The sequence below is a fragment of the Corvus cornix genome, chromosome 2 (assembly GCF_000738735.6).
Source record: "Corvus cornix cornix isolate S_Up_H32 chromosome 2, ASM73873v5, whole genome shotgun sequence".
In the NCBI taxonomy this organism is placed as follows: Eukaryota; Metazoa; Chordata; class Aves; order Passeriformes; family Corvidae; genus Corvus; species Corvus cornix.
Window position 1 is genome coordinate 107892431 of NC_046333.1, and position 21552 is coordinate 107913982.

Consider the following 21552-nt stretch of genomic DNA (forward strand, 5'->3'; position numbering starts at 1 on the left):
AAGTTTGTAGTGTAGGCATCATTTCAGCTGTTACCTTCTGAGCAAAGTAATAACTGTTGCTTAGCAATGTGGTATTATGTCAGAGCAGGGAGCATGCATTTGTGTAGCAGCACGCTGGCTGGTCCCACCGCCTTCGACGGCAAACTCGATGCGTGTTGCTCAGCTCCTTGCTCGTGCCCTCTGCCCGGTACTTGCTGTACTGGAACACTGAGTTTTACAGCTGACCATCCAGGAAAGCCTGAATGTGCAGTCACAATCTTGTCACAGTGGCTTAACCACGTGTTCACACACAAGTGGTTCTTAGTCTAGAGTAAGCAGGTAGCCTGTGACAAGCATGTAACTTGCAAGTGCTACCTGCAACCTTGGTGCTCCTGCACCATTAGCCAGATGTGTCATCTCGAGCTGTAGAGGGCATAGTAAGTGCTGTGTTTCTAGTCATGAAGGGAAAATACACGTCAGAACTGGTGCCTAGAAGATTTTCTCAAAATTCATGAGAGGATTAATCAGTCACTTGTGGGAAGTGGATATAAGGAAAAGTAAAGAGCTCTGCAAAAACAGGGAGAGTATTTCTAGAATAATTTGTTGGTTGTGGGTGTAAATACAATTTGTTGAAAGACAGAAAATAAAAGCCTGGCTGCTTCATAGCTAGAATGGTAGTTGTTCCAAATTAATAATAATAATGATAATAGCAATAATTCATGTCATAAATGAAAAGTGCTTGTTTGCAAGGAAAGGAATACTGCCAGGGAGTAGAGCAATTCAGAAAGTGAACATGTCTGCTTTTGAACCGAGCCATTTTTTGGATTAAGAAGGGGGGGGGGGAGGTCTTGAGGTTTGGAGGGATTTTATTTTTATTTTGTGTTTAAGTTGGTGTTTCAGTAATCTGATAGTCTAGTGAGAAGCTGCTGAGGAAGTATTGAAAGGTGCTTGAGCAAAATGAGCTTTGCACTCAGTTAAGTTACAGGCCAATGCTTACTGATCAAACGGGGGAATGTTTTGATTGTATCTGGGAAAACATTCTAGGTTCTCCCTGTCTTGTGAGATTGTCATTCATTTTCAGTTACTGTAGCGAAGGCAAATGAAATTGGTGATTAGTTTTTTTACAGTGTGCTGTTTATCCATTCTTAACACTTCACTTGGCAGTAAATAGTGAAATGGGTTTTGAAGGCATGCTGTATATTGCATCATAAAGTATTACAGCCGCTGTAAATGCAGCGCAGGGCAAGGAGAAGTGCTTCTGACAGGTACAACGTATGAGGCATGTGGAACTGCTGCCTGCCGTGCCTACCAGGGAAAAGTCGCTGCCGCCCAGGTGTCTGGACGGAGCTGCGTGGAGTGATCGATGGTGTCAACCACGGGAAGGCTTCTCCGTCAGCAGCCTGCAGCCGTGGGAAGGTTACAGAGATGGTGCCCAGCTCTGGGTGCAGGGCCAGCACAGCCTCACCTGGAGCTGTCACCAGCCTCGGTCGCAGCTGCTGAAACGCGGAGAATCAGCAGCAGCCCGAGAGAAAAGGTTGAAGGTGATGGCAGGATGACCCCGACTGGACTGGAAGCTGCGCTGTCCGCGCGGCTGCCGTGGCTTGGTTGGGTCTGTCTGCCCCGTGTCCGTCAGTCAAGGCAGTTCGGAGGGGCTCGTGTGCCTCGAGTGCGCTGCAAAACCCATTCCTGCTCGTCAAATAAATGTCATGAGTTGTTAACAAGCACGGTGTCAAGCAGGGCAAAATGTAATTCTGTATTTTTTTAATTACTGGAATTAACAGAATATGGCACTAATTTCTACAGCTACCGCTTCTCCCCCTCCCTGAACATGAAGCTTGATTTGTGTTCTTATTAACTTTGTCCTATAAATGACCTTGCAAGGAGAGTGGTTCTGGAGGCTAAGTGAAACAATGTCTATATTTTCTGAAGCTCCAGGCTAAGTTTTATTAATGTAATGTCTAAGATCTTTGAAGTTGTGACTTTACCAGGAAAATCATAATCTCCAAACCTTTATTCATAATGGGTATGACTTCCAGGGGGAACAGAATACCTGCTGTGCTAATTATTTCAATTATCAGCTACTACTAAAACACGTAATGGATTTTCTCTGCTTCCACAGGTAAAAGGCATGACATTATGGAACTTAACTCTGATGTTGTGAACTTGATCTCCCACGCTACACAGGAGAGATTACGAGGGCTCCTAGAAAAACTAACTGTAATTGCTCGGCACAGAGTATCAACCCACAAGGTAAAGGAAATCATTAGCAAGTTTTGCACCAAAGTTTTCCTGCTTTGCAGCCTTGAAGGTAAACCTCTTCCAAGTGTGGGCACATCACAGGCAGCATTGGCGTTCTCACTATCTACCGAAGGCTGGTTTTAGCTGTTTCTAGGCCAGCTAATAACTGTTCCATGTGACTTGTTGCACAGGTGCTCGTAGAGCCCAGCATAAGCCTAAATGCATGTGTTTCTACTCTTCCATAGCAGTGGTGGCTGTTAGACAAAGTCTCTTACATGTAAATGTAAAGCTAACTTTGAATGCTTTTGATGGTGGGTTGATTTAGGGGCTTGTGTTTTCCTTACGCGTTTACCGTTGGTGGAACTGCAGTATTGGCTCAGTAAAAAGCCTTGGGAAACCAAATTGATTATTTTACTTTTAGAAAGTGCTTCTTGTGAAGGCAGAGGCCCTTGTCATCTTAAGATATTTTTTTTGCCCCCATGATACCTCATATTCCCTCTTCTCCATCTTGTATTAGCTTAATTCAATATAAAGTATATTGTGGCCCACTGAGCTATGGGAAGTGATAATTTACGGGCCAAACCATCTCTTTCTGTTTTTCTTTTGTCGTTCCATAACAAGATACTAATCCTTAATTCTTTCATTCTGAAGCTGTTTTAGAAAAAATAAAAGAAGTCAGAGGCAAATGTATTTGTAAACTCTTAGGTTCCTGTTTGTTCAGGTCTGAGTTTTTTTACAAGAACTTGACACTTAATGAAATTTAACAAGAGCAACCTATGGAATAGGAGTTATTTTTGTACTGAACACTTTTTATAGGCTTTTCAGTACTGGAGCAGCAACAGTAAAGAGCTATTTGGAAGCTTCTAAGTATTTACAGTGTTGTCTGGAGCAGTTGGAGTATTCTGTTCCTTGCCAGAAGAGGATGTGATAGAAAAGAAAATGAATATAGGAAAAGTACAGTTTTTTATGAAAAGACTTTAGAAAACTGCACATGCTGTATGTTGTTTCTCCAAAGTTGGAGGTACAATTGAGCTTGTGAGCAAAAGTGAAGAGGAAGCTGAAGTCCTGAGTAACCAGTAGGACTTAGTGTCTTGCAGACATCGAGAACAGAAGGAAATGTTTTTGGGCAGTAGGCTGGATAGGACTGGTTTCTTTCTCATGGAACTAAAGCAATAGAAAAACAGATAGGTTTTTGTCTGATTGAATTGCCGGAAGCAATGATAAGATTATAAGATTGCAATAAGCTGGCTTTCTTTTCCTCTTTTCTCAAACGCAAAACAAACAAAAAAAAGCAAAAGTAACTGGCACAGTAATCTTAGAGGCACAGATCCCCTCTTTTGTTAGGAAGATGGTATTACGCGGCAGAGGAGTGTCCTACAGGATTACCTTTGTGAGTAATGTTATTGTGAGAGATGCTGACAGGCTTTGAGAAATCTTAAGTTCAAGAAGAGAACACTGCAGGGTGTTGGAGTCCCGTTATGTATTAATGTAGGTATTTATACAGCCCTGTATTCCATCTCCCCCAGTGCTTACCTCCTGTTCCCTTTTCTCTCATGGCTAGTGATGGGTACCCTCGCGCCATGTGGGCTGCTTGTATGTCAGATAAATTCCCAGAGCCTTTCCAGGAGGGTCAGGTGGTTGCTCCATAAGACTTTGTATTGACCTATCTTCATTACAAAAAGACAGTAACAGGGATAGGTGTGGTAAAACCAAGGTAGCTCTTGTTAGGGTAGGAGTTGGTGTAGAAAGGCCAGTAATTCATGGGATCATACTCAGGAAACTCTTCTTCCCAATTTGCTCAGCTCATGCCTGGAAGCTTTCATCTGACAGACCGCCCTTCAGAGAGAGTGAATTGGCAGGGTAAAAACTTCATGCCATGCCATCATGTAGGCTTGTCAACTTTTGTACTTTTTTTGCTAAATTTAAGAAAAAACAATATAATTGGAAGTCACTAACTTAATAGGGATAAAACTGTGATGGTGGTCTCTTTATGGGAAGTAGGAATAGCCTTTCAGATGGTTGTGAGCTGCTCTCTGTGATGCAGCTCTTGTTGCAGTGCTCGTGTTAGAGCCTTTGTAAGACCGTAAAGGGAAAGGGTTTTTATGTGGGTTCATCCCAGCATGAAACAGCTGCCATGCTCCTGTGGCTGGAGCCCCTGAGCTCATGGCTCCAAGAGGCATGGTATGGTGCTGGGCAAAAACAACAGTCCATGAAAACATTTCCCCCTCATGCAGTAGCACTGAAATGCCACAACACTAAACTGCATTATCTGTAGGGCCATAGGATGTGGGTGATAATGCTTCATCATGGCAGCACCGGCTACGAGTCGTGAGCAGGGGTACAATGTAACGTTTCCTGTCTCAGCAATTCCCTGCTGAATGACCACAGAGACGTTTATGGAGTAGGACAAAATTTAAAAGAGGAACCCCTGCAGTTATAACTCCTGAAATAAGCTGTCTTAAAACAGGTGATGAGCTGAAATACTGTTATGGATGCACCTATTTCTTGTCCCATATAAGGTCATGGTAGTGCACTGGGGAGCTTCTGGTTGAGAGACTTACATTGCTGGGTGGTATAGAGTCATGGATTTGTCTTAAAATGTGTAAATATCTGGGTATTCCAAAGTGAAACAGTTCTAAACTTTGGAAAAAATAATCTTCTGGTACTACAGCTTTCTTCTTTGTCCTGTTAAAAGGATTGTGGCATGGTGGTGAATTATTATGAGCTGGTGCTTCAAAACAAGTTTGCGGGAACTCATGCCTTCTGATCAATGAATCAATATGATTACGCAGAAGCATCTTATTGTTTAAAATACACTGCACTCACACATCTCACAGCTTTGACATAATACCCTGCTTGTACACTTCGCTTACTTATACATTCTATCTCCTTGTATGTACTTACACAGTTCACTTACTTATACATTTTATAACTTACAACTTCCACATACCACACTACTTACACATCTTACACCTTTTACAACTTCTACATAACACAGTACTTACACATTTCACTTGCTTATCTTATACTACTTATGCATGTTACTCTACTTGTACATTTTACAACTTATCCATAATACAGTACATATACATTTTCCAGCTGCTGTGCATGAGATCTCACATTGCTTGATTGGTTTCTCTCCTCTGTCCATGAGCTCTGCATGCACTTTTCTGATAACATGATCGGTTTTAATCTAGTACAGCACAGTCCTTTTTTATCTGTTCCTTGCTGTCTTGGTATTTCGTTTTTTAGCTTCTTTTTTCCCAGTTCAGCACAGTTTACCTTTCAGTCCTTGATGAATTCCTGAGGGCTCTCACAGGTGGGGCTCCTGATCCAGGCAAGCATCATGGAGATGATGACAACAACAAAACCCATCCAGTGATCGGCAGCCAAGTTAGTCCAGGAAATCCAAACAACAAGACAGCAAAGGACAAGGAGCTGATATAAATCTGTCCCACCTCTCCCCTCAAGCCTTCAGACTGGAGCTTAAAAACCCTCTTGGGGCTGATGTGCTGCAGCTGAAGGTGGAAAGGCCAGGTGAAGCCAGTGAGGGTAATTCCAGCCTGGTCCCACTCTGAGGGCTCTGGTAAAAATAACTAAAAATGGTTTGGCTGGGGCACACTATCAAGGTTCAAATACTTTACAACACAAGTTGTACTGATGTACTGAGAATGACTCAAGAATAGCATATGCTTTGTGGGGAGCGGTTTAAAAAAGCTTGAGCAGTGATAGAAGAGGGGGGAAAAGGTTTGTTGGACTTTTTTGCAGAGCCACAGACGCTGCTTGGGAAAATCTCTGGTTGCAGCATATGGTGTGTTTTGGGCCACAGTTGGTAATACATGACGATGAGGTGGCTGATTGAAAAGGACCAAGCATAATACCAGAAAAGAGATTGATTTCATGCTCTGACTCAGTTGTGAAAATTCAGAGACAACAGTGCCCCACAATAAAACTTGTACTTTCCTTCCATCTTTTCGTAGTGCACAACTCGGTGTGCGAAGAAGAGTCTGAGTATAGTATCCTTGAAAACTAAGAGTTGAGCAACTGAAGTCACTGATAGTCCATACATTTAACATAGAACCTTGCCTAAAATACAGCTGTAAAATATCCTGTGCTTTCTTCAGAATAATTGTGTGTCAGAGCTGTTTCATTGCAGTGTGAGATTGGGGTAGGGTAGAACGAAGAGTTGCTGAAAGTACATAGTGTGTTTGGCTGATAAAAGCCCCAGGATAGATTTCTCAGGAAAAAAAAAAGAGTCCACAAAGTAGCAGAGAAAGAAGACAACTGTAGGACGTGCACTAAAATGTGGTACAAACAGGTGGCACAGACATGCCCCATCTAGATTGGGCTCCTTGTCTTGTGTTGCCTAAATTCCCTCTGGCCAATACATGGCTCAAGAAGCCTGTCTTTGGAAGAGCAGAGTAGTAAAACCAAGCTTTTCATTGCCAGTTGACCACCTTTTGGATCTTTCCTTTTTCTGCCTTTCTGAGCTAAAGTAAATGTCAACTCAGGCTTTCCAGTGGGGGCAAAAATAGAACGTAAAATAAACTACTGATTGTTGTTCTTTAGACCAAAAGGACCTCAGTCTTGTTTCAATGCCTGTGTGTCCAGAGATTGTTGGAATTGATCATTAGTATTCCCTGGCCCAGCTTTGTACAGGTGGCTGGACCAGATGACTTCCCCAGATTACCTTTCAACTTTTCTGTGACTTGAAAGCATTCACTGAGGCAAAGATACGTGTTCTTAAAGCTATAATAAACTGTGTATAATATATTTCACCTTGTTCACCCCTAAGATTCATTATAACTGGTTCTAAACCATGCCTCCAATACATAAAACTTATTTTTGGAAATACCAGGTGATGCTTGTTTCAACTGATGCATTAAATGGCCGAAACTAGAACACAAAACACTAAAACTTAAAATGTCAAATTCTACTTTTCTTTTTCTCTTCAAAGGAGAAAAGATATTATGCCCTGCTGCTTTACAATTCTTTTTTTTTTTTTTTTCCCCACCATGTTTACTGGATATGAGGTTGCTGGTTTAAAACAAAATTTCAGTCTTTAGTCTAAGGTTAGGGAAGACTTCTGTTATTGTAGTCAGTATAGACTGGATGTTGTTAATGTCATTTGTTCAATAACCTCTTACTATTCACAGACACATGAAAACACGCTTCGGTGGAGAGATGACTAAATGACTACCTACCACCTGAAGTCTTTCTAAAACAGCCTACACTTTTCAGCTTAGAAAAATAGTGTTGTTCTTTTCAGATTGTTCCCATTAGGTTTATTAGCTCTAGTGGTAGATATAAAAGCCTGGTTGTCTGTAACAAACTTTTTTTTTCCCAGGGGAGTGATACGTACATTGTATGTAGTGACACCAGAGCACAACTGAGATTTCTTGAGAAGCTTGATCACCTAGAAAAGCAGAGAAAAGATGAAGAGGAACGTGAAATGTTTCTTCGAGCAGCCAAGGTAAGACTCTGGCTTTCCAAGGAAGTAGTCGTGTCCCCTAGATTGGTGAACATCTTCAGGTTTCTCCTACTTCTGCTTTCAATATAGTAACCATTAACCTTGTCACTGAAAATCTGTAATGTTAAGGACAATTGAGGCTATACAGAAAAGGATTTAACCTATTTACATTTTAAAACAAGTCCACAAGAGTTCTTTGAAATGTGTGGTGGGGTGAACTCCCGAAGTAAAAAGCTACAGATGTCCTTCCTGGATCTCTTTTTGCCTCTGAAACAGAAGCCTGGTGAAATCCACCACCCTTGCAGATGAATCTGTTTCCTGTAGTCAAGTTCAGAAGGCGAGCCTTGGAGCTGGTACCACAGCATCCATGAACCCCTCCCTGATGGAGCTGTTGCTAGTACAGAATAAGTTTCTTCTCTCTTCCCTCACCTCAAGAAGAAGAGAAAAAAATGACAGTAGATGTTGCTTCATCAGCTGAGACTTGACCATCTTCTGTTTATTCTTTTCTTTTGTTTTTGTTTCAAGCCAAATTCTGGAGCCACTTGGGTGGAAGCCTAACCTAGAGTTGAAAGAACTGTGTTGTGCTTGCATGAATACAACTCCCTTTCTTTCCTATACTTCCTGTCCTTTTTAAGTGCCTGCTGCTGACATGAACAACATCATGCCTAGACTGGACCTGACTGACAGTGTTAGCATCATTTTCAGCTTAATCTTGCCTCAGGCTAGAGCAGAGGCAGCCGGCCCAGATGAGGAGGGGTGTGCACGTATGTGCGTGGAGGGGGATGGAAGCCAGTCTGGATTGAGGCATTCACCCCTGGAGCTAAATCTTTCAATCACCAGAGAAAACTGTCATTTATTAAATATTTAACAGCTAGGATGGTGTTTGGATGCCAGTAATTTCTATTCAATCTTTTTCCTCTTCCTTTGGTAGAGTCGTTTCAATAAAGAAGATCCAGAGCAACTGTGGTTAAAGCAGAAAGCGAAAGAGGTAGGACTTCCCAGCTACCATGCTTGCCTTTGTGTGTTGAGAGAAGGTTGGCAGCCCTGTCCTGGCAATTAGGTCAGGGTTTATTTTGCTGCTGCATACCATTTGCAGAGGCCTTGGGGAAGGACAGGAACTGCCACAGGCAAGGGCAGTGCTTCAAATGAGGTCAATGAATTATGAGCTCTCTTTTTTTAACATTTTATTTTTGCAGTTTCAATCCTGTCTAGAAACAGTCCTTTGTAAACTGCAGCAGTACACTTGGTAGGAATATAATGTGGGATTAGAAAAAAAAAAAAAAAAAGAAACTTTGAGATTTAGCATCTGGGACTGTACAATAGGCTACATTTTTCCAGGGTAATTGTTCGTTTTGTAAATCTGATACTGCTTATAATTCTTTGGCTGGGAGGCGGTACTGGGATTTAGTTTTAAATGGAAAATGCCTCTGGCTTTTAATTTTCTGGGCCCAGCAGTTTTCTGTTCTGGAATGGAGCCCTTGTTTCACACAGTTCATGTTTAGCTGCAGGGGTTTTAGTTTATAGCTTAGACTGGTTAAGCTTTTACTCCCAGAGGCCTCTGCATAGCAACTGTAGAAATCAACAAATAAGTTCATTTATGTCTGCAGCCTCCTCTCAGTAGCTGACTTTTTACATTTCCCAATATCCATTTCCTGACTTTTCTAGCCTGAGAGAAAAAAGCTCCACTAATTGGAGCTTATTTTAATTGAGCCTTAATATTGGATCTCACTGGAGTTGCCCCCAGAGCTACTGGGAACAGAATGAAATGAAAGTACCTAAGGTTGAAGATGTGTGTGCGTGTGTATGTGTGTGTGAAATTTTTCACTTGACCTACAGATTCTTTTCCCTGCTGAATAAATCATCAAGCCTGTTCACATTTCTGATTAAGGATCTGACAGCAGACGATAATAAAGACAATTGAGGTGTGAGACGTGTGATACAGAGCTGAAGAAATTGGTTTCTATAGTTACTTGACTGATTTCAGGCAATTTTTAAGGATCTTTGTGCTAAATGAGAGTGATTTTCTGAGCAACCTTTTTCCTTAACTGTGCCTCTTGAACTATGAAATTTGTTGTTGCTTAACATTGCTGCACTTGGCTCCTAGGTGCCAGCAGCAGCAGCAGCAGGTTATTTATGAATGCTTTAAAGGCCCTTTTTGTTTGGATTAATGTAGAGGCCCAGGCAAAACAAATGGAAATCCAGTAAAATAGCATTCGAATCAATGCTCTGGATCTGTACCATAGTAGAGGAAATTTGTAAAATGAGAGAGAAGAAACTTGCTTTACTATCTATCTTTTAATTCTTTGTTTCTGCTTACAACTCTTTCTTCATTCCTACAATCTGTGAGTACAAAGTTGCCCTAAAGCCCTTCCCAGTTTGCCTGTAGTGCCACCAGGATCAACAATCAGTGGGTGATGCTAATCTGTCTTGTTTTGTAGGTGACTTTACCTCTGCATCATCTGATTGTTTCTAAATGTACTTTCTTTTAATAAAGACTGCAGAATAATTCATTTATGCAGCTTCTTTTCTCTTGTTTTCTGAACAATAATGGTAAGATCATGAAAAATATTCTGTGGTTTGCATATTTAGAACACAAAGATGGTTGGGTTAGATTCACTGATACTGTTCATGAGATGTCTTATAAAAACTGGCATAGTGGTGTACAAAAAAAGGAGCCAACAGAGCAGAGAAGGCATCTAAGTGTAGTGCTTGGTGTTCTGATATGTCTTGAGTTCCCCTCCTTCAGTGCATCTCACCTTGTGCCACACTAACACAACCTGCATCACTCTTTGTCCTGCACGTTTCTCCATGCTGTGCTGCTCCCAGAGGGACAGTCTCCAACTGCTCCACCAAAAGAAGAGGAGGCAGATGTGCCTCTTGGGGCAACACAGATATTTGTGTTGGTATTCACTTGCCCTCTGTCCTGCTGCTTTGTTCGCTAGAGAATAAGGCAGCCAGAAGCTTCTCCAAGCTTCTCATGGAGAGTGAGGACACCCACCTTCTGTGCCAGTGGTGCTTTTTCATCTGAGACCATCTCAAGATTGAGTGGAAATGAGAGCAAGTGCAGCTGGAAAAATGTAGCGCTTTATTGACAGTTTGGAGGAAAAATGGTCTGCACACATTTGCACTGAAAAAATGCAAGCATGAATAGGACTGGAATAAGGGCAAAATAAAAATCAACAAATATCCCAAGACTAGAACTGGTAACCCAGAAGCATGGTGTACACTGGGATGAAGGCTTGAAATGGCTTGTTTATCTGTCTTATCATGTTGTGGTTCTAGTCTGCTCCTAAGGAGCCAAACTTGGAAACTTTGATACCTCTGTCAGCTGGAATCAGATCCTTTCCAGGTCACTCCAGTCGAGTATCTGCCAGAAATCCTGGTCTGATTGTCTGCTTATAGTTCTTTAAGAATGAATATGGACCTGCCTTCCTCAAAGCTGTCTTTTCTATGTTGATGGTGATGCCCTGGGAGAAGGGAGAGGGTGTGGGGTAATGGCACTGTAGCATGTTCTAAAGCAAAGTTTCCTAAAACGCAGGGTGTACATCCTGATAATGAATACTTATAAATCCAGGATGTGCTGTCATCCAGTAGCTGGAAGCAACATTTTAACATTGCTGGAAGTACATCCAGAGACTCTGCAGTGGATTCTTTCATCCAAAAGGCTGTACATAATTGCTGTGACCTTTTCATCCCTTTTTGCATGACCTATTGCCTCAAACTTCCCCTATGCTAAGTCGTTTACTTTCCTATATTCTTAGCCTATGTAGCTTGCCATGAATTAAGTCTGTATTTACTTCCCTCCTTCACCTGTTTCAGCAGATTTTAATGCCCATGGAAAGTGCACATTCCTTCTGAGACAGCTGCAAGGCTTGCCCCAAGCTGCTGCTTTGTGCACTCAAGAATTTTGTCCTTGCTCTCCTCATGGACCAGCTCTTTGTGCAGTGGTGTTCCTGCAGTCTGGGCAAATTACCCCTGTTTTTCATTCTGCCTTATCTGCCTCTTCAGACTGAGAGGATAGAGTCCTCTCATTGTCCCTGATGTTTGCTCTATTAAACCATACCTCTTTTTAGGTGGTTTCTGCTATTTCCTGTTCTACTTGCTACAATGCTTCCAGTTACAAAGCAAACGTTCAGTCAGTGTGATTCTTGTTGCTGTATCTGTGCCTTCATCCCCTTTTCTGAAATGAGCTTTCCTAAACTGAGTAGGTGTAGGATACTGTCAAATGTGCAAGCCAGCCATATGAACAGTGCATCCCAGAAGACCTGTAAAAGTGTCAGTATTAAGCAGTGTGTACTATAATTCTAAATATAGGCTCTGATCCTTAGAATCATTTAGGTTGGAAAAGACCTCTAAGATCATCGAGTCCAGCTGTTAACCCAGCACTGCCAAGTCTTGGACCATCACTAAACCTTGTCCCTAAGTGCCACATCTAAACGTTTTTTAAATATCACCAAGGATGGTGACTCAGCTACTTCCTAGGGCAGCCTGTTTAAATCCTTGACAACCCTTTTGGTGAAGGAATTTTTCCTAATTTCTTTGTACTTCTGTCCATCCTCTTCAGAAGTGAGTGTGCTTTTGTAGTATGGCTTCAGGAAGCTTAAGGCTGAGCCTGGGCAAACCTTTCAGAATGTATCTGGGCAGGATTGCTGCTTGGGGTTGAGCAGGTGAGCAGGTATTTTACGGAGAGCATCTTTGCTTATTTCCATAGTAGCCACCTTTATCCCTGCTCTTACCTTGTGTCACTTGTGAGTGGATAAAGGGGAGCAGCTGCATCTTGAGTTAGGGGAAGGAGTGTGTGGCACAAGCACCTGATGGACAGCAGATCTGCCTGCCCCATTCCTTGCTCTCAGCAGCTCTGTTCACTTGTGACTGCACACATCTTCCCACCCCCTTGTTCCAGCCTGCTTGACGCACTCGTGCATTTTTTTGACACAGATGCAAGACGGCGGTAGATGAGATGCTGAGAAAATTCAATACCTTTAGTATCAACTGACTGTGAGGAAAATAGCAAACCCTATGGTTTTTGTAGAGATAAAACAACCCTATTGAAAAGATCAAACAAAGAGCCAGCACGATTCCAGTGCGTTCTGGGTTTTACATAGTAATGACTGAAATTTTAGTTGTTCTGTAGTATCTTTTCAACAGTTACCATCTTTCCCTGTTTCATATAACCTCCTAACTCCCGTATTTCCTCTCATATCTCAGGTAACAAGTCACTGTAACCTGATTCTTCACTGCTTGCCCTACCGCCTCCAACTCACATTTTCAAGCTATTTGTTTTCTTGTTCCTTTTAATGCTGCTTCTCTATGTAGTCTTCTGGACCCAGTAGTTCAAATTATTTAAGACCACTCTTGTGGCAGGGCAGAAGTTAATCAGAATCTCTCAAAAAAGCAAGCACAGGATGCTGCAATCAAAACAAGACCTCATTGTGATCAGTTGCCTTTTTTTATGAGCCTTCAGTGACATCCTAAGAGCTTCTGCTTAATTGCCTGATTTATATTATCTTTATTGTTCTGTAGTGTTTCTTACCTGCTTCTGCATGTTTTGAGAAACAAAAAAACCCCCCATGATTATCAAAGAGACATAAATTTTGTTAGCTGCAATGTAGCCTTGCAGATTAATCAGAGATTTGGTGTGTTACAAGTCTTGAAGAAAGTCAGGAATGGAAATTCCACAAAGTGTTATATTATTGGGTGAGCTAAAAAGCGAAGCAAATGCCTCTTTGTGATACTCATGTTGGTGTTCTGAAGGAACGTAAGAAAAGAGCAGCCGAGACACTGCATTGAATATCCTAAAACCATCTGGCTGAAAGATGATAACAACTACCTTTAGTGAAAAACATCCCCCCCCACAAAACTCCATTAACTCTGTTCCTGCATTTACAAATAGCCTTTTCTCAGTTTGTCTGAGAGACAGAGAATGGACATAGAACCAGTTGTGAGTACGGCCCTAGATTAGAAACTTGCTAACGGAGGAAATTTTAGGGCTGAAAGTACAAAAAGAAAATGATAGTGAAGATCTGGAGAGTTCTCTGCCAAGAAGTGTTGGGTGGACTGCATGATGAGATAGAGAAACCTGCCTGCTGATGGTCATTGAACAGTCTTCTCCCAAGTAATAGCATCCGAAACAAAACCTTATTGTGGATAAGGATAACAAAATTATTAAGGTTATTGTGGATAAGGATAACAAAATATTATTGTGGAATAGGTTGCCTTGGAGTGTGGTGCTGTAGTCTGTTTCTTGTCCTTGCAGCAAAATTAGCCTAGGCAGTGTCTGAAAGCACATGGAGAGCTTGATGCCAGACACCCAAGAACTGCCCTGGGCCTCCAAGTAAGGCAAGATGATGGGACTGCACAGGGGAATGCATGCTCCAAGTGTCCTAGAAAACACAGAAATGTATCAATAATGTTAAACAAAAAAGGAAAATGGTAAAAGGCAATACACACTCCAACACATAGGAAATGCTTAGCAAGAGTGGGCAAAATAAGGAGTCAGGAAGTCACGGTGCCCTGGATTTTTTCCTTGTGTGGAGCTAATTATACATTAGGAAATGTCAAGTATCAACTGAAGGATTTTTTTTCCCCTCTTCCTATGGGTAGATTACTTTGTGGCTATCCTGGAAAAATGTTCTGTTGTTCTCCAAAGCATTTTATTGCACCCTTTTGGACAGACAAAGCACCTGGTCTTGGGGGACACAGCCCCTGTAGGGCCTGTTCTGCCACTGAAGCAGGTCTGGTGAATATTAACCTGAAAGAAATCTACAGTATTACACACAGCTCCATTATAAGTCAGGACTGCCTTTCCAACCAGTGCATGCTATTCTGCCTTTCTGCTGTTAAATCTAAATTACAACAGAGGGAAAAGTCAGTGGAAACTAATTGTATGGCTAATTAAAACAGTTTGAAAGGAAGCAATTGCAAGAAGAGAAATTGCATTATAGGCAAGAGGAGACTATGGTAAATGTTTAAATATGCAGCCTCCAAGTGTCAGTTTTCCTCAGAGAATGTCCCCCATATGAGAAGTCTGCTATTCAGCTGCATTCAACCTGTAGGGCAGAAAATTTTGTATAGGAAAGGTAAAGGCTGGAGGCAGTAATGCTCATTGAGCTTTATGACAACCAGTGTGAGAGGCTTGGGATTGAAAGCAGATTTTTAAGGTTTAATTTTCATTTTCTTCTCAAGTTCCTTAAAATGCTTAAAGGGAGTGTGAAAAAAATTGCAGTTCTTTCTTCCAAAGACAATGAAGGGAGAAGTGACTGAGAGCAGTAGACAACTTTCAAAGTACTAAACAGAGGACACAATGAAACCCAGTGAAACCTCGCTTGAAAAAGCTGGTCAGAAAACAAGAATGGAAAGAAAAAAGAGAAAAGTCATTTCAGTGGGATAAGTGTCCCCACTAAAAAGGTACCTCAGTACTTAGTTCTTTAAAAATACACAGTAAAGGGAAATGAAAAGCCTCAGATAGGTTTTGAGTTTTTTTTTTTTCACAGATGCGAGCTAGAAAAAGGTAGACATTGAAATTTGGTCACAGTTTCTTTGACTTACTTTGAATTTTACTATTTGTTAATTTATTGTTTAGTTTCTTTATTGTGGAAACTGATAGAATTGGGAGCTTCTGCCTCTTTTGTATGCCTATATTCCTTTCTTTTTTTTTTTCCCCCGCAAGTCTTATACAAATTCTTGTTCATCTACTTTAGTGCTTTTATTACTCCTGATGTACTTATTGCTGGATAGCACACATAACCCTTAGGCATACATTAAGTTGTCTTCAGCCTTCCCTGGTTTCCTTTCCTGCCAGTTCTTCTGTTAGTTTAAATATTTATTTAATCTGTCCTATACTCTATCTGCCTGTAATGTCATATGTGGAGACATCCTCACTTCTTACTTAATATTGAACTCAGTATATATATAGAGTACATATACTTTTAAGTCTTTCCCTTGTATTAATTATAACCAAGTCCAGGATTGTGGTGTTTAGCCACATCTGTCTTGCCAGCATTTCTTCTGAGCTCATTTACATCCATGGGGCTGTATTTATTTGTTATTGCATTGCCAAGACAATTTCTTGGCTTTTTTTTTCCCTAAGCATAAGTTCCTAGCATTCAAATGAAGAGAGATTTCTTTTCCCTACTCCTCAGATTTGTTTCATAGTACTTTAGTATATTGAAGTATATTTTATATTTAGTATATTGAAGTATATTTTAGTATATTGAAGTGCCTGCAGAACAGACAGTGGTAAGAATTTCTCGTGCCAGCACAATGCTGGCATGTCATCTGCTGGACAAGGGCCACCTCTCCGGCTTTGCTTTAACCTCAGTCCCATTACTGCTCTGTGAGCCCTGGCTAAGGCAGGTGATCTCACCTCTACCTGTAGAAAAACCTGCCCTGGTAAAACATTTTTTTGAGGAGTAAATGTCTTTAAGTAAATGTTGCATGTACTTTGTCTTCTATGAAAGTTTATACCAAATACCTGAATCCTGTGCTGGGTACTTTGTGACCAGACACAAAGGCTTTCATTTACAGCTTTTCCAAAGTGAACTGGTATTCAACTGGGTACCACTCTTTTTCCCTCAGCTTTGATAATACAGCCACCCTTTGCTGGACACATCATGGATTAGCTGCTGTGAATTAGTTGACTTTATTTATAGCAGTGTATATTTGCCATCAGTTGTGTTTAAGGGACTCTTCTTCCTTAGGGAAAACCTCGAGATTTGCATAACTTGCATTATTGAGGCTCTGATAAGGCAGGCAACCACATTATCATGTACTGTGTAACCAAAAGAGTTTAAAACCAATCTGCAGTATTGCTTTAAGTAAAAGTTTCAGCATCTCATAGCTGAAGCATTTCTTGTCTTCTTATACAACTTGAAATTTATTTTTTAATATTAAAGTGCCTCAAAAATGTCGTTGGTGTAACAGTAAAAATAGATTTTGCGTATTTTCTGAAATGTGGGGTATGAGACGTGAGAGAATTTCTGTGAGCAGGAAAAGAAATATTTTTCTCAGAGGATTGAGTGAAGAACAGAGAGGTCAATTTTGAAACCTTTCATTTTGTGTGATTACAGCCATGCTGCAAATGCCATTTCACTATAAGGAAGGACTTTAAAACATACCCTATTTCCTGATTTCTGCTGCAGGTCAGATTAACTAAAATGGTTATTGTGTCACCCTAGAGATTCTTGCTTGCTGCAAGACCAGACTTTAAACCCTATTTTTATTATTAGAAAGGCCAGCAGCAACAAAGACTATTTTACAAGTTCTGAGACGTTTTCGTAGCAATTTGATCTTTATACACAGGATTTTAGAACTCCTTGTACTGCAATTCTTAGCATATGTGAAAATTGGATGGGGGGGGAAAAGAAGCATGAACATTCATTTGCCACTTGCCTGGAAGCCATCCCCTCTTAATGCCCTTCTTGGGGAACAAATTTTGAATGGAGCATGTGTTGGGTTCTTGTGTTGTGATGGAACAGCAGCATCTTTCAGCAGATGAAGTAAGTCAGGTTGAGGGGCAGCCTGCTAGTTTGGGGGTCTGATGTATGTATGCAGCTTCCCCCTGCTCCTCTGGAATTGCCATCACACACTTCTGTCTTCAAGGAAAAAAGATTCATCTGTTGTCAAGATAAGTTTGATGGTATGATTTCACCTGGGTGTGACAGTTTCTCTTTGTATCCTATTGTACTCAGACATCCATGTTAATAAAACTGACCTCTGGAAGGGAAACTATGCAGCTTCTCTGTGTTATATTTTAATAAAGTGTATATACTACTTTTACTGTCCCTTGCTGCAGTGATCTTTCTTCCCTAACTTACATGCTACAAAACTAACTGTTAAAGAAAGATTTGACTCCACATAGTCACCTCTTGCTCTGCCCTAATCTCGTTTAGGAAAATCTGGCAGTAGTTAGCTAGCCAGTATCCTCGGGTATCCCTTGACATTATCTGCCTGTCTTCTCTTTATCCTGTGCTTTTAACTGCTCACACAATGTTTAGACATTTAATCTGCAATTTTTAATGGAACAAAACTTGATGAAAAGATGATTTTGCTGGCTTCAGCAGGGTAATTTGGATGCCTGCCCATATCGCTTAATGGGGATCTGTCGAGTCCATTATAGAAATTGAATGTTTAAATTCATTTGTCTTAATTATGTTCTCAGAAAAATCCGCGAGATGTGTAGAATGCAACAAGACTATGATTTTTTTTTTCTTTTGCTCCAAACCCCTGGTGAGATTCTGAATGATTTGAAAAATCCTTTGACTAGCTAGGAGGTGGAAAATGTATTGGAGAGAGCAGATGTTGGTAATGACGTGTGATTCCGGCATTGTCTTGGGAACTGCTTGGTCAAAGATGCATCAATTCTGCTTCTGGAAAGCACATCTTTTTCATACAGTGCCCCAAGTGTCATCCTCTCCTTTGTTATTGGTAGGCTCTCTGCCAGCACTGCCCTCCAGCAGCCGTGCTCCCTCCTGCAGGGTGTCTGTGCCAGCAGCACGCTTGGTCCGCTTGAATTCCTTGGGGTAAATGGTGATGGTGCCAAGGCACTGCCCAGTCCTCAACCAGAGCAGCACCCTGGTGCTCCACCAGGAGAGCCTCAACCCGCCCAGTCCCCTCCAGCCCATGCTGATGCCAACCCCAAGCCCTCTTGGTGTGTAATTCATAGCTGTGCCTCTTGTCCTCCCACTTGACCATGGCTGCCCATCAACAGCAGCTGTAAAAAGGAGAGAGGGGCTTATTTCAGTGCTGCTTCAAGCCAGAGGTGTTCAGCAGCCACATCTTTTTGGCAAGTCTTAACTGCAGTGAAGCTGGTTGCTGTGTGTTTTGTAGGGCGTTATTTTTGAGAGAGGAGGGGGATGTGTTTCTAGTGATTCCCAGGGATGGAAGCACAAGGCTAGACTAATAAAGGCTTCTGTTTTGTTTTGCTTTGTCTTAAGTTTAATAGTTTTAAAAGTCCTTTTACTTTAAGTGTAATGGTTCTGAAATTAAAGAAAATCATCTTTCCCCTTCTGGTTTTCTTTTTCACTGGAGCTTTTAGGAATTTAATCTTTCCCCAGAGCAGTGCTGTGTGCATGGCATGTTGCAATGCCCCTTCTCATGGCAGGAAGACTCTGGTGTACATGTGACCATCGTGATGGCTGAGCTACACTGCTGGCAGGAAGGAGTACTTCACTTCTGCAGGGATGCTCCCTGGCTGCCTGTAGGGAGGGGTGGCTCCAGGTGTTGGAGGCCTGGGCAGCTGAGGCTGGAAGTCAGCACCTGCCTCTGCCAAAAAATCTCAGCATTTTATTGCTGAGATTTAATGCTTATTCTGAGCATTTTATTGCTCCCGCTTAAGTAGTTTTTAAGCCTCAATCTTTCATAGTTTGTGAAGTTTCAAGTTATTTTTTCGATTAAGTTTCACTCTCCCTCGTCTCTGACTGGCTGCAGTGTGTTCCTGAATATAAAGATAAATTTTCAAGACTGAGATTAGAGGAAAGTGTATCTTGAACATTTTATGCAAGTAGGCTGGCTGGAGTTAACCTCAGACAATTGCAAAATACTAATAGTTTGAAAGTTTATAGTCTGTAAAGTATTCTTGAAAGCAATACTGTACACTTGGAAAAAACCAAGCTGAGTGAATTGAGTGAATTTTGATAAATAAGGTTTTAAGTGTTTACACTGCATACAAAAGCAAGCACAGTGTGTGTGGTAAGTGAATGATGGTATCTGGCATCGAAGAAGTACTACTGTGTTTCTACAACAAAAGCCTACATAGGGTGATCAAAGCTGACTTGCAAATAGTATTGTTTTTCAAACTGAAACATTTGTCTCAGCCTTAAAAAAAAAAGAAAAACAAAACCCAACAAACCCCCCCAAAAGCTCTGTTCTCCACATATTTGTTAAAATCTTGCTTTCCCTGAATTCTGCTGAAAAACCTTAAGCATGTGAATAGTTTGAGTCTTCCAGGGAACATTGTCCTTTTAGGAATCTTGCCCTGAAATGCTGTTTTTTTAAATAGCCTAGTCGCTGCAGTACTTGATGTGAAGCTGCCACCATCACTAAAGTCTATCTATATAAAGTAAAATAAGGCTTGTAGCAACACCCACCCAGAAACCACCCAGCCAAAAGCTCTCTTCCCCAAAACACTCCCCCTGAACCCCATAGTATTTCTTTGTTGTGGATTCATCTTTATGTAAGTGGTAGCAAGTGGGGGACTTACACCATGTGGGTGCTGCACGCTCAGTTGTTATCGGCTGCTCTTCTCCTCTCCAAGTGGGATCTCTGAGAGCTGAAAAGCAAGCAAAATCATGGAGTGTTGCAAGCTTGGTAAGCAAGATATCTGTATTACTGGGTAAGGAAGTCCAAGTAATTCATTGGGTTCATGATGGGGGAGGAGAGGAGATTTGGATGCTTTCCTACCCATGGTATGGTTGTACTTTAATTTTTTTAAGACATGCACACACATCATGCAGAGAATCCCCATCTGAACAATCTTCTAGGTCCTGGGAATAGGGAAAGCATATTATATGGTATATATAATACATGTATATATATGTAGTGTATATATAGTATAGCTAAGGAGCTATACTAGTTGCAGGTCAAATCGTCCAAGGGTGGACATCAAACCAGAGGTTTATGTTTGGAAAACCTTCCTTCTCCACCCATGCTCCAAGTTGGGCAGCTGGTGGATCTGGAAGCAGTGTGGTTGTATTAGCGAAGTGGCTGATCCAAGATAGTGAGTCTGTCAGCAGGTGTGACTGGGTTGAGCTCCAGAGCAGCTGGCATCTATAATCACTGAATAGAATGTATCTCAAAATACAGGAATAAAACAAATTCATTTTATTTTATTTTATTTTATTTTTACCTCTTTACTGTGGGTTTCTATCCCATCCCAAGTTTACCTAACCCAGGTGAAGGTTGTTTCTAATGATTTCTTAGTGTTCAGCAGTTTTAGAGGTGTGTGGAAATAAACATGCAGTGTATCTCTACCTTGCTGCAGATGTTTCCTGAACATCCAAATATGTACTGGGAAAAGAAGGACTAGCAGTCAACTGGGAGCATCCTGTTAAGTTGGGTAGTACAATATTTCACAATGGCAATATTGAGTGCTGGGTTCAGGTGAAACAGTACGAGGAAATTTGGTATCTTGTGCGGTAAGGAATTGAGAATTTGAATTAAGAACATGCCCAGGTCACAGAACCTGGTAACTTCAATTTTTGATACTAATCCAGCTTCGTAAATCAGATCAAGATTTTCTGTTAATCAGAAACAACAAAGCTTATGAAGTAAGGAACCAGCTGCAAGGCTTCTGTTAAGGCTGCATTGTGGTCTCTATAAAAGATGTTACTTACACAGAGCTGTCCACAGAGCTCCAAGCATGACCGAGTACTGGAATTTGTGAAAGTGTCTAGAAGACAGGGAAAGATGCTGTGAAATGCATTGTTTCAGTAGGAACTACAGAGCTGTCTGCTATAAAGAGAACAAGTCGTTTAGGATAATATATATCATAATTAATGTTGGTGTTTTCTTTTTAAACTAGAGGCAACAGTTGGAATTAGCACAGATGCAACAAAGAGAAGCCAACCTCACAGCTTTGGCAGCCATTGGACCAAGGAAGAAAAGACCATTGGATTCATCAAACGTTGGATCTGGGCTCGAGGTACAGCTGTGGCTTGCAGTGACTTGGATGGTGTTAATGTCTTCATACTGAATTACATTTACCTCTTCTTGTAGGAAGAAGTGAGAATTCTCTCACACAAAATGGTTTGTTGCATTCTGTAAGAAGCCTGGTTTGTGTGTTAGGTGCTCTAGAGAATTGTTTCTGGTAAATTTGATGTGTGTAATTGTGTGTTAAAGGAAAGACTGTGCCTAAAGGGAATGAAAGG

At 41.2% G+C, this 21552-nt stretch overlaps 1 protein-coding gene across 1 annotated transcript in view; it reads left to right on the forward strand.

Moving 5' to 3' along the window:
- TAF4B (TATA-box binding protein associated factor 4b) overlaps positions 1 to 21552 on the forward strand; it is a 73651-nt gene that overhangs the window by 39871 nt on the left and 12228 nt on the right. Inside the window, 4 exon segments of the mRNA XM_039548986.1 lie at positions 2099 to 2229; positions 7565 to 7690; positions 8619 to 8675; positions 21207 to 21326. Of these exon segments, the coding sequence (XP_039404920.1) occupies positions 2099 to 2229; positions 7565 to 7690; positions 8619 to 8675; positions 21207 to 21326 (434 nt within the window).